Below are 13,643 nucleotides of genomic sequence, written 5' to 3'. Positions count from 1 at the left end.
AATTTGCTGACAAGTGGATGTCGGTCACAGCTTAACCAAGTGTCTCCAGCACTGCAAAAAAAAACCATAGGGTCTTAACTAACTTTTTTAAAAAGACCTATCCAGTAAAAGACCCACCACCGCCCAGTGCACGCGTTATCCTGGGAGGACAGCCCGGGGCTAGGGCGGCTCACGCACCTCAGGCGGAGCGCAGGGCGAGGGCGGCCGCAGGCGGGTCCGCTCCGCCCCGCTCCGCGCCTCCCTCCCCTCGCCGCCGGCCGTACTTAGCGCCGCGCCGCCGCGCCGCGCCGCGCCGCGCGGCTGCTGCTGGCGGAGCCCCGCGGCGGAGCGAGCAGCGGCGGGGCACGGCGAGCCGTCGCCGCCGGGCCATGGTGCCGGCGGCCTGGGGCGCGCTGCTCGCCGCGCTGCTCGCCGCCGCGGGCAGGTGAGCGGGGCGGAGGCGCGCGGGGCTGGGCAGGGTTGTGCCGCGCCGTGCCGCGCCGTGCCGCGCCGTACCATGCCGGGTCGGGCCGTCCTCGCTCGGTGCGTTTCGGCGCGGCGGGCCGCGGTGCGGCTCCGAGCCCGCGGCGGCCGCTGCAGCAGCCCTGGTGCCGCCGTCCCCGGCGCAGCGGGACCCGCTGCCCGCCGCCGTGCGCAGCCCTCCGCGGCCGCGCCGTTTCGTACCCGGCGCGACCCTGTCCCGCTCTTACGGAGCTGAAGGCACTTAGCCAAATCTAGCCGAGCTGTAGCGTGCTGTAGAGTCAGTTTTCCGTGCACCCGAACCGTGTCGTTGCGACGGAAAAGATGGGAACTTTAAATCAATCCAAAGATATACGTGATGAGAGCAGGTATACCGAATACAGGAAGATATGAACAGCGCTAGCGTTTCATTCGCTTGTGTAAATAGGTACTTCAGAATCACTGTGCTCTGACATTTGTTACATTCTATAGGCACAGGTAAACTCCAGAAACAGAATAGTGTTTTAAGAGAGGCAGAACAAAGTTATTTACTCCAAAGTTACACCATTCCCGAGTTCTGCCTTCTTTTACAGGATTACATTGGGGGCTACAAACACTGCAGTCAAATAGTAGCTAGTGAAAGGAGAATCCACAGCAATTAGAGATGAAGTTTTCAAGACGTTGCACTGTTTATTTGTTTAGTGTCAGGTTTGTGAACAAATTTGGTTATTATCAGCAAGTGGAATTGCGCTGTTGCAGCACATCAAGGCTATCAAGCGGTCAACTTTTCAGAATTGCATAAGCCCCAGAATTTATAAACTCCAGACCTGCTTTTATAGAAAAAATATTTTCTCTTTGAGCAGAGCACCTTTTCAGAGGATTATGTACCTGTTATGTCTTGAGATGTTACAACTTTGTATTTCAAACACTTCGGAACTGCAAAATAAGATCAGTATCTTCTTTGAGAAGAAAGTGTAGCTTGGAGTTAGCTGATCCAAAGAGGGATGTGTTGGGTAAAAAAAAAAAAAGAAAAAAAGAAGTTATTTCACAGTAAGTCAGGAAGCATGCAGTTAAGATTGATTGCTCTACAACCTGCCTTGTCCAAGTAGATATTGTGTGATGGTGGGGGGAGGAGGGCTTCTTTTCTCCTAGGATTATCATTCTATCTTTTCCATTGGGAAGAAGGGGAAAGAAGAATTTTTAAACATCTTTATGGAAGGCTTAAATGATAGGGGATTTTAGTTTAAGAGGGCAAAGAAATCATATTGGATCTGAAGAAGGAATAGGGAATAGTAAAAATTAGAATCTGTTTTGGAAAACTGAGTACATTCTAATTATTTTTGTCCCCAAGAAGTGAGGCTTTCATATCTGGACTTTTAAGTTTTCTATTTTGAGCACTTGTTTTAAGGAATTTGATGGGCACTTGAAGCTTTAGAGGAATCTGTGCTGATCCAAACTATATTTCACTTGGTGCTTTGGAAGGGGCTCACAAGGAAGCAGGACTGTCTTTGTGTTGTGTACCTGAAACTAGCTAAAGGAGTATCTGTGACAGTCATTAGAAGCTGCTGGATGGAAATTTTCTTAGTTTACTTAACAATGTATGGCAGGTGAACTCTTTTATTGGAAATCACTCTTCAAACAATTTTGTTTTTTAGAAAAAACCTATGCCTTCATTTGGCAAAGTGTTCAAATGTATCTCTGCATGACATAAGCTCATAACAGACTTCTTCGAAATGTGTTACAACTTGCTAAGTGATAAAATAACTCACAACTCACCTAAAATTTTGATCAACCAATATAGATAAAAGGGCAAAAATGTGTTATTTGACATTTGGTGTTTGCAAGCAGCAATGTCTAGAAACTTTTTTGGAGAAGGGAAAAGTTAAAGAAAGAGATAATATTCTGTCCTTGCAGTCAACTGGAAGTTGCTAATAATATAACAGAGGCCATTTTACTTTTTTTCCCAGCAGGCAGCTATTGTGTGTGCAGGAGCTGACCAAAAGTATCCCAAAGAGAGTTTGCAAAAATAGTATAAAATCTATTCAGCATCTGTGTTGTGAAGCAAAAAACTTGGTTAAAACTTAAGTGTTCCTCTCCACAGAATGATCTGAGGACAAATTACTGTATATTGTATCTCAGACACTAAATGGCTTTTGTAATCTAACTACATGGTTAAATCAGGATTGAAGACTTGTTCAGTTTTCTTCCACAGCTGTTACTGTCACGTAATCCAATTCAGACAGGCATTATAGCATGTGTGATCACTGATTATAAGAATGTGGTGGGTAACTTTTTTCACTGCTGGGGTTTCTACTTCTGTTTATTTTGGTTGTTAGTGGTAAAATGGCTATTAATCAGGATTACAGTCCAGCACAGTTATTGTATGAGCAGTCAAAACTCCAAGTACTTACATTTTGAATAGCTTAAATTTGGCCTATGTCATAAACTAGCTTTGAGAAACTGATGCAACCAAACTATTTACTGTATAGACTGGAATATATATGGAAAAATATATTGGAGGGGAGGCAGACTGGGAATAGGTAGGCAGCAGTACTCAGGTTCCCTTTTCCCTCCCTGTCCCCTTCACCAGTTACTGCTGTGGTGATGTTTTCCTCTGTGATTTGTTCTCCGTATTTATTCTATTGGAGATAGTTGAGCTAAGGTGATTGATATGGTAGTAGTCTGAAAGATGCATTTAGCCACTTGCTCAATGGAGCCTGTGAACTTTCTGAACACAATTGCAAATGCATAGATTTTTTTTTTTCTTTTTTTAATGCCAAATTCAATGAACCACTTTGTAAGTCAAAAATACCATGTATTAGGTTGAGTTTTTATCCCCTAGTATTGCTCAAGTTTATATAGTATTAAATATTTATCTGATCCTGGCCAGTATCTGAATGCTTTGCTCTGAATTTATCTGACTTCTTTTGAGATAGAAGTTTTTCATGTTATTCCACATAGGAGTAACTTTTCTCAGCAACAACTTTAGAATACAGAACAATCTCGTTCAGACCTATGTTTTTGTCACTACAGGCAACATCAGAGCTTTCTCATTTTGTGAAAGAGACCACACACCTTAAGTATCTAGGAGCTGTTCTGCTGTTTCTTGAATGTTTTTCAAGACTGCCATCCCTCTCACAGTTTATGTTCTTACTCTTATTTATGTCCATCTCAAAGAACTAATGGCCAGTTCATATTTGTTTGTTCTTGAGCAATTGTCCTTTCTCTTAAAGAGCTCTTCTTTCTTTCTGTGGTTTTGAGCTGCCTGACATTTAATCAGAAACAATCAGATTCCCTCTCAGCTTTTAGTTTGTTCAGCTGAAGCAAAATTCTTTACATCTTCTCTAAAATAGGCTTTCCGTTCTTCGTATCTCGTATTTTTTATCACTATATATATCATATAATTCATATTTCTTCAACATGGATGTCAGGAACTGCACACAACACAACCTGATATAGCAACAGTAAATCTCCTCTATTACTACTGGAATGTTGACTGAAATATCTGAGGGTCTCACGTTTTTTGTATTGCCATGTTACTGGCTCATAATCATCTTGTGATAGCTAATACAGGCAGGTCTTTCTTTATCACCTCAAATAATGAGGCTGTGGCTTATTGTAGTTGTTCTTATCATTCATCTCTAATGTACTTAGCACTGTTAAGCACCATCCTGCTGATATCAGCAATGTCACAGCCACATAAAATTGGTTACTTCTCAGCTACTTTGGCACCCTGTATGGCTCAGTCTATGACCTGTTGTTACCTTCTGCTCCAATGCCAGAGGTTTTTGACCCTCAGAGGATAGAGCGCTCCACTAGAAATGTGGAGACTGATGCTGCCACTGACCTACACAGTGATTTTGGGCACGTCTGTCCTCTCTTGTCTTTTGTCTTCAGTCACATGTTTAGGCAGCAAGTTCTTCAACGTAAGGCATTTTTCTGACATTGAGTGGACAGGGTTGAGCACAGCAATCTTATTTAGGACTCTAGGTATTCACTGTAAAATAGTACATAAATAATACCATGTAGGAAAGGATCAGAGAGTCATACATCTCCAATCTGAATTGCTTCTCCTCCAGGAAGCTCAATGTGACATCCTCCCTGAAAAGATCTGCCTGTCTGAAAGGATCTCCTCTTCCTATTTCCTTCTGTTGTATAAAATGCTGAACTCCTGACAGCAGTAGTTGTGCTGATGGCTGTTTCTTCATCATATTAAAAATGTCTTCTTCATGGGAGGGAGAGGCTGCCCTGGCCAAACTGGTTTTGCTCACAGACTTTGGGAGCCATGAGGGCTCACAATGATGCAGCTCATCTTTTCCTCTGCTAAAAGCTCAGTTTTAACTCAGTGCTTGTTGCAGAATTCAGAACAAATAAAAGATTGTCCAGGCAGTTTCTGTAAAGTTCAGCCATGTTCATTTTATTGGCCATATTGTGAAGCATTTTTCAGTTGAAGTGAAGTTTGTACTGAAATCCTGTTAGGTACTGTAAACCTTGTAAAATCCACATTTTCATGTATTACATTCTGAAGTGATTTATTAAATAAAAAGTTACTGAGGAAGCTTGTCTTCTGATAGAAATGAGCACCTTGTAAAAACTAATGAGACTGTGTTTCTTCTAAGTGTTAGGCGTGCTAACTTTCTGGATGTCAGTAGGACTATCAAGGAGAATTCAAGGGTGCTTTCTGGGGAGAAAGCAGAACACATAGCTTTTAAACTGATATATTTTGCAAGTGATGCAAACCAGCGTTTGTGCTGGTGCTATTTTGAACTGAAACAATGATGAACAAAATGAAAAGGGGCTTTTATTTTTCTATGAATCCAAAGGCAATCAGGGTGCTGATTTCTAACCCATACAGGAGTCATGACTGTTCTGATGCATGTTTTCTTCTATCTGAAGGTGGGCTGTATATTGCCCTGCATACTGCATCATTGGGCATATGCCAAAGGCTGGCTGACCTTTGAACGATGACCTTAATCCAATACCAAAGTCTTTCTACATGCCAGACATCAAGAAAACCATCTCTTCATTCAGGGGTCTCTGCTACATGAGCTTTTGCATTCCCTCTGAACTCCTTTCTCTTGCCAATAGTTCTGCTTGTAAAGGCAACTCTGCGGTAACATCTTGTATCTTTAGAAGTATATGTGTCTAAATAGTTATTTATGCTAGTGATGCTTGTAGTAACTGTTTGAGGAAGAGTGCAACTCTTACAGCTAAGCACAGAGGGAGATATGCTCAGGCACTCCTGTCAAGTGATAAAGCATTAGTGTCATTAGTATTTATCAGACTAAAAACATGTAAAAATTCTTGGCCTGTTGATTTGTCAGTATCAGACATGCTTGTTCCTGTATATTGCCCTATAAATACCCCCAATCCCTTGCTTAGCTCCAGTAGACAAGATACCATTTTCTGGGGCAGAAAACTGTAGACTCTGTGAAGGGAGTGCTTTTTAAATTGTGGTGTGGAGAAAGCAGTAGGGACAAAGGATTCAGGGTGCAGAAGAAAATTTCATAAAGGAGATGTGTGTGTGATATAGACAGGTAAAGTAACAGCAGAGAGAGCAGGAGAGCAGACTCACGGTACCCACTGTAGCATAGAGTAGTCTAGAAAACTTGCAAAATTGTGGATTTTTGTTGGGTTTATAACTTTGGCAGGTAGCAGTACAGGCTTGCTAATATTTGCAGCTGTTGATCTACTCTATAATTTTGAATTATCCAGACTTACTAGCAGATTGAAATAATGTTTTTTATGGCTGGGGAATCCTATGCACTAGAATACACAGGACTGTCTGCACTTGCATTTGCTATGTAATCAGTTTGCACATACACAGTGGCTTGAGCCTTTATGTCATTATAGCTTTTATTGAGCTGATGGATGGCCAGAAAGCTGCTTTTCAATGAGAACAGTATTTCACTATCCAGAGCACTAGAGCCGGTAGGTATGGCATAATACAGCCAATTCTGATTCTTTATCTGATGCGAACTGAAGTAGCCCCATTGACTTCACTGATGTTAAATTCTAGCATTCATTCTAGCAGGGGATCTGGCTTTGTTTTTTACCATGTTTCTCACTAGAAGGACTTACATCAAATGATTAATTCATTGCAGGCTAAAGGTTCCTATCTCCCCTATTTCTCCACCCAAATGCAACTTTGCATTCCCATGTAGGAACACTGCTGAATGCTCCAAGGGTTGGTGCAATGAAAAAGCCTGACAGTGGATAAAACATGAGGGATATGTACAAAGAAGTATATGGAGCAATGGATGAAAGTGTGTTTGCCTGCTGGAGCTAGTGTTTATCCTTCTTTATGCAGCTCAAGAGCTCATGGGCAGCTGGTGGCTGTGAGCCAGCCTGGGGTGTGTCGCTATGGTTCTAGGTTGGATTGCTGTTATGGCTGGAAAAAGAACAACAAGGGCCACTGTGAAGGTAACATTAACACTTTATGCTTATCTCCTCTGCATGGCTGTGTATGTGGTACTAACAAAGTGATTTCATATGAGGCTGCCAAAAGTTATGGAAAGAAACCTTGTGAGGGAGTGAAATCTCTGAGAGTGAAGAAAACATGTTTTAGAGACCATCTCCTTAAAAATGGAGTTTTGGATAAATAATGCCAAATAACAAAATACAGATTCATAAATTCCTAGATCCAGAAGTGAACATCTGTTCTAACTTCCTGCAGATCCTTGACCAAGAGATTAGAAACGGTCAGTGCCTATATTGTCACAGCGCTCAAACAAATAAATACTAACAATGCAGCGTCTTATAACCCTATATACAAAGCTCTGAAGTTTTTTATTAATTGCTATTATCTTCAGAAGTACCTAGCCTCTGAGAACCAGTAGGTTTCAGACTTCTGAAAATATAAATGAAAAACAAGTGATAATTGTACTTGACTTGAACTTGAATAGCCAGCCAATGTTATGGTCTGTGGATTGTTAGCTTAATGAAAAATCAACAACTCTAAATAAAAAAATAATAATTTATTAAAGGTCTGTAGATTCCAAGGAAAATGTTATGGGAATAGCTCTCTAGCTGTATTTAGGCAAAGCACAAAAGTAACAAAATATGGGCTTTAGAACTCTTTCTTAGATGTTACAGCTGTTGTCCCAGTAGGTTTGGCATTGCATATCTAGTAAATTTGAATAGAGGCTTGGTGTTATTAACAGCTGAAAATCAGCAGACTGATGTCTAAAAGGTATCTAAAACATGCCTCTGTTCTCTCTGTGCATATACAGCATGTCAGTTAAAAAAATTATTAATAATCTTACATTGTTTAATATTGTCCCATTTTTCATTCCAATGGAGGTGCAAGTGGCAAATATAACTTAGATGAGCCAGTGAAGTAAGTTGTCTTATTTTAAAGTGATAGGCAGCTTTCTTACTGGACTCTAGTTTGATAAACTTTATAATTCTTCTTTGGCAGATTTATTTAAACTATAACATATTTTTGCATTGTAAATCTAGATGCAGTGGTGTTCTCTCCTTCAGAATTAATACGCACTATGCCACTTTGCATTCAGAGACAAGGGTGGTATTTAACTGTGCCCTAATTTGCAGAGCTAGTGGATTAATACTTCTGAATGAATTTTTAAATTTAGGGAAGATACTTGAATACAGCTGTATGAATTCTAATGTACTATATAGTAAGTAACATTGTGCCTCTCCTATTTCCTATACATTAGATAATTTAGTTACATGAGGTAGCTGGAGACATATCCCACTACATGTTTTTTCACTATATTTTTGTAGCTAGTGCTATTTTAAATGCATGTTTATTTTACTTTTGCTGGAAAACCCTCATGTTGATCATCAAATTGACTTTCAAGAGGTTGTTCATCTGAGTTATAAAAAAATAAAGTCTTAAGCCTTGACAAAGGCAGCATTTAATTTCTGATTAATGATCCAGGGGGCTGAGAGCTAGAAAACTTTTACTCTTCAATGCATTCAGGCTACACGTAGCTCCTTCAAGTCATTGTAAACCTGATGCAGATACACACTGGGACATGTGCTAACAACAGTTGTCTGACCATTTGATGGATGTGCTCTGGATGTTCCACCATTAGATGTTCCTCAGCTGTAAGTGGGAAGATACCACAGTGGAAAACTGCTAATGGGTAATATGTTGTCCATGGCTGCAGGAGCATGCTGTTGCACCTTCCCAGCTCCAGGTGCTAAGCATATTAGGTCAAGCTACTGGCTAGCTGCTCCTCATATATGGCTTCCCCAAAATAGGAAAAAAACAACAGTGCAACAACAGTGCAATGCTGTAAATGTGACTTGGTAGCATGAGGGGGAGAACTAAAAGCACCCCCCTTCCAGGTCTTCACACACCTGGAAAAATGCACACTCATGTAATCAGCACTAGTGTCATTTTTTTCTCCAGGAAGAAATAAACCACTGATAAGTACCTACTGTGCCCAAGATAGAGAGAGTTATAGAGGATGTTGAACTTATGCAACAAGCTTTTAGTTGACAAAGTAGGGTAAAAGTTCTCCTTAAACAGAGTATTTCTAACTTCTTTTTCCTTTCTTTCTTCTTTCTCTGCCTGGTTCCTTCAGCTGTGTGTAGACATGGCTGCAAGTATGGCGAGTGCATTGGACCAAACAAATGCAAATGCTTTCCTGGATTTACAGGGAGAAGCTGTAATCAAGGTTGGTGCACATGGTGAGACCACTCCAGAAGGTAGACTGTTCATGTTCTGTCCCCTTATTGTGTGTAAAGAATTGCGTTCTTTTTAAAAATCGAAAAGCAAGAATTTATTGTTTATGTAGAAGAGCTTAGAGTTTAAGGCACTTGCCGAGGATGCTGAAGATGCAAGCTCTAGGCTTCCTTCAGTGCTCAGAAGTTTGAACCTTCATCATGTATCTCACACAGACCGGAGACAAGGGCAAACAACCTGTCTCATTTGCAAGCAGAGGATAAAGGTATAGAGAGATGACATAGGAAATTCTTTGAAGAGCTGTAATTTGAATCCAGAAGCCATTTTATTTCCATAACTATCCTCTTTCTTCTCAGAAGGGATTTCTAGACACGTAATTTCTCAAGTTGCCTGGGCCAATGCCATCTGTTTGCATATGCTGAGTGCTATTTTTGAGAATACAGAACTGGGAGACTTCAGAATTGCATATTCAGAAACTTTGAGTACACCACTCCAGCTACTATTAGTTAGCCATAGAAATTTTTCAGCTATGACACATCAGTGATAGCTCATCTTTCTTCTAATCCAATATATATAACTTCTGTGTTGAATCAGATGAAAGGTGCAGGTTACTATGCACAGAGAGGCCAAAGTACTTCAGTGAAGTATGAGTGAGCTGCAGGCTTACATGGAGGAAGGATGAAATGTGCAAGTCTTTTGTTACTGTTTTCCTTAGCAGCTGCAGTCTTTGCTTGAAAATGTTAAATTGACCTACTAAAACACATTTTTTTTAGAATTTGCTTTAAACAATCCCATATATTATGTAATATACTTGAAACAACATGTTATGAAGTTATCCTGTTAAATATTTTAGAAAACTCCTCCCATTTGTCTTTTATATTTTTGATGTTGTTTACAGGGAAATTCCTCAGTACCCCTAGAGAGCAAAGTGAAACATCAGCGTTGGTTATGCCTAATAGCTGTGTAGGTACCACTTCTAGCTTCAGCCTCTAAAGCTACAAGTTTAACCTCAGAAATGACTTGGCAGCCTAAAGTTACCTAAAAGTAACAGATAAGGACCCAGCTACATGGGATATGTCCTCTGTGCAAAGCATATCAATTCTGTGCATGTGCACATTCCAGGTCTGAGGCTTTATGGAACCACTGGGTAGACCTACATTCATGACCATGGCACAACTCATGGTCAGTAACTATAAAAATTTCCAGAATTATCAGATAAGCTGCTGTAGTGCTCACCAGCTTCAGAAGCATTAGAGTATGCAATGCAAGTACACAGATCACTGGCCAGAATTACCTTTGGACAAAGATAAAGCTGCTTTTTCTGAAATCCTTAAGTTCACCTCTATACTAGTAAGTGAAGCATGCCTGAGTACACCTCTGGGCACTAACTGCCTTGTATGAAGCAGCTAGCATCTATGCTATTAGTAAACTCTCTTAACCTCCAAAACAGGACACTAAATGCAAAGTGCCTGTTAGCTCCCTGGCTTGTTCTAGCTTCTGAAGCACGGACAGGAATTGTTTGGGAAACTTAGGGCTGACATGGGCCAGAAATGTCCCAGAGCCATTCCAGCAGCATAACCATATAGATGCTCATGTGCCAGCATTGAGGAATGCTCAGAGCCACTATTTAATTTATTGGCAGGTGTAGCCTTGGTCTGTATTGACAGCAAAATGCTTTGCTGAGCAAGCTCAACCTGAGCTAACTAAAAGTAACAGAGATAAGGGATCTGTGTTAGTCTGCTACGCAGTCTGAGCTAATTAGTCTTATCTCCATATGTTCTTTTAGAGCTGTGTGTGCTATCTCTGCACTACTGTGCATTGTGCAATATAAATGTAGATAGGCACTTTTGAAAATCTATGGCCAAAGCAGAATAACTTTTTTTCCCCTTTAGTTTCTTTCAGGTATGAGAATCCTGGTTATTAAGTGGAACCACAGTAGCACAAGAAGTCCAGTGTGACCGCAGACTGATAGGTTGTCTTTTCTCAAACAGACCCTATCTATAAATAACAGAATGCAACTCTTCCCTCTCCCCCCCTGTCCCCGAGATTGACTTGTAACAAGTACTTCTACACATATAACCATGAAGCTTATGCACCAAATGACCTGTTTTTAATATGGCCATCAGGCTGCATAGACATGAGAAAAGAGGCTTCTCTCATTAGAATGGAACAGTGTAAGCTCGGAGGTTGGAGAGTTGCATCTTTATTGAAATTATATTACTGGTCATGTGTGCCATTGGACAAGTGAAATGGGCTGTGGACACTGGTGTATTTTGTTAATAAGTTTTGTCTGTTTACTAATAAGTTTCAGATATGAGAGGCAGAGATGTCAGTTCAGAAGTCACAAGCAGAGATACTGTTCCCTTATGATAGGATCAATGTCATTGTCAGCAGTGGTGCCTACACCACACATTGACTTTAAGATTCTGTTTTTCTTCCTGTGCAACATAGCTATTGGGAATTTGAAATCAATACAGCTTTTTCTAAAGCCCTTTAAATCCTGAATTTTGGGAAGGAGTTAAGATGTTTGGTGAAGTCCTTCTATTCCTAAATTCACTTGATTCTTATACACTGTTTTATATCTCTGCTAGACATACTTTTCCTCATAATATTGGTGCCACTGTATATCATAGAAAAAGTCTCTTTGGTTTACTTTAGCTCAAGCTAGTTTGTTGTTCTTAATCTCATATGCTTTAGCAGTTCTAGTACAGAGGTCAGCTGAAGGACCAAAATCTCCAACTAGAAACAGAAATCCAGAAAAATAACTTCCAGAAAGTATTGTAATGGCAATTCTCTCCCCACCACTCCTCCTGTTCCCAACAAACTAGCAGAGGTGGCCAGAGTTCGCATTAGTTTTTCAAGTGCAGCAGTCTGTATGTTAGTTTTTCTAGCACTCTCTCAGCCAGATGGTCTGCTAAATTCTCCTCTTGCTGGCAGGCTGACTCACTTTCCATTCAAGCAATATTACTGTGGGGAATTTAAGGCATTAGGCAGGCAATATTATGAACTCATATGTATAAATAAATATATATGTGTGCATATATATGTATAAACCCAGTACTTATTTTAATGACTTCTGCAGATCTGAATGAATGTGGACTGAAACTACGTCCCTGTGAACACAGATGTATGAATACCCATGGCAGCTACAAGTGCTATTGTCTTAATGGATACATGCTTATGCCAGATGGCAAATGCGCAAGTAAGTAACCAAGCCGATAGGACAGGCACACTAAAATCATCTAATTGCATTTGATCACAGCAGAGTTTCCTCTCTAGCTTATTTAAAGTGTGCCTCAGCTCTCTGGTACCATCAGTACCTGAGAGGGACTTTTCTTTTGGCAGTATATACGGACAAAGTAAACCAGGTCATAGTTCCATTTTTAGTGTTCAGAGAGATTTTTATTCTATGGAAATAAAAAAAAACTGTGGTGTTAGTTCAACTGAACTTTGATGCACAGTCCTGACAGTTCATCTGTTTGAGTAAGGGTGAATGAATCTTTACAAACAAAGCACCAGTATAGCCTACATCTTACTGTGCTGAAATTCACCCCATTACTCCTTGCTGTATCTTTCTGTGCTTTCCGATTAGTTTAGTTTCTGAGTGCTGATATTCTTCCCACAGTTGCCATCAGCTTCTTACACACAATTGTCCACTCAACTAAGACTTACCTAAACCGTATTTCTACCAATTTTCCTTGTTTTCAAGTCAGCATGTGATGGAAAGCATTCCATTTTCATAGCCAGCCCAATTTTTCAGGCCTGAGGAACCTTCTTATCTTTCAATGACACTTCTTTTTTTTTGGGGGGAGGGGGAATATTTTCTTTTCATGAGCTATTTTACACAGACATTTTGGCTTTGAATTTTTACAAAACCCTAGGCAATGCTGTCACTGTCCTTTCTGGAGTCTGCTGGATTGGAGCAGGCACATCAGTTGGGCAAGAGAGGTAGCTCATTGCAGCAGTGGCGCAACCTGCTTGAGAGGTCTATCCTAAACCTATAAACTCTGGTGCAGGGCAATCTTTCTCATGGATTTGGCAGAGAGCAATAAATTCCAAAAGGGTTCACTCTCCAACCTTGGAGACCTCCACTCACCAGACCATGTCCATTACCAGCCGAAGTAGCTCAGCTGGGAGAGCGTTAGACAGATGACCTAAAGGTCCCTAGGTCAAGCCCTGGCCTCAGCAAGGGGGATCCTTGTTGCTACAACCCTGTCTAACATGCTCTAGGTGACCCTGCTTGAGCAGGGGGGTTGGACTAGATGATCTCCAGAGGTCCGTTTCAACCTTACTGATTCTGTGATCCAGTGATTTTGCTTTCAGTCAAGGGATGTTCAGAAAAATATCCAGCCTTAGCAAAAGCTTACGGACTGCAGGATCTGCAGTGCCTCAGGTCTCATAGGTTTCCCCTTCCCTGCAGCAGAGCTCAGAGCCTGTGGCTCTGCATTACTCTGCATGGCAGGATTTTCCAGCAGGCAGCAGCTGTGGGGTCTCTGAGGTCTCTGAGAAATAGGTATGTATGCCTTCCATTCCTTCCCAGATAACTTGT

General features: G+C 41.0%; 1 protein-coding gene across 1 annotated transcript in view; it reads left to right on the top strand.

The window, feature by feature from the left end:
• Nucleotides 1–368: 368 nt before the first annotated feature.
• The window catches only part of EGFL6 (EGF like domain multiple 6), a 46,967-nt gene continuing 33,692 nt past the window's right edge, over nucleotides 369–13,643 (top strand). The window contains exons 1-4 of the mRNA XM_062574539.1: nucleotides 369–424; nucleotides 6,749–6,861; nucleotides 8,994–9,086; nucleotides 12,177–12,296. Coding sequence (XP_062430523.1) covers nucleotides 369–424; nucleotides 6,749–6,861; nucleotides 8,994–9,086; nucleotides 12,177–12,296 — 382 coding nt within the window. The remainder of the gene's footprint in view (nucleotides 425–6,748; nucleotides 6,862–8,993; nucleotides 9,087–12,176; nucleotides 12,297–13,643) is intronic.

Source organism: Rhea pennata, chromosome 1 (genome assembly GCF_028389875.1).
Source record: "Rhea pennata isolate bPtePen1 chromosome 1, bPtePen1.pri, whole genome shotgun sequence".
NCBI classification, from domain to species: domain Eukaryota; kingdom Metazoa; phylum Chordata; class Aves; order Rheiformes; family Rheidae; genus Rhea; species Rhea pennata.
This window is presented reverse-complemented; position numbering and strand designations above follow the sequence as displayed.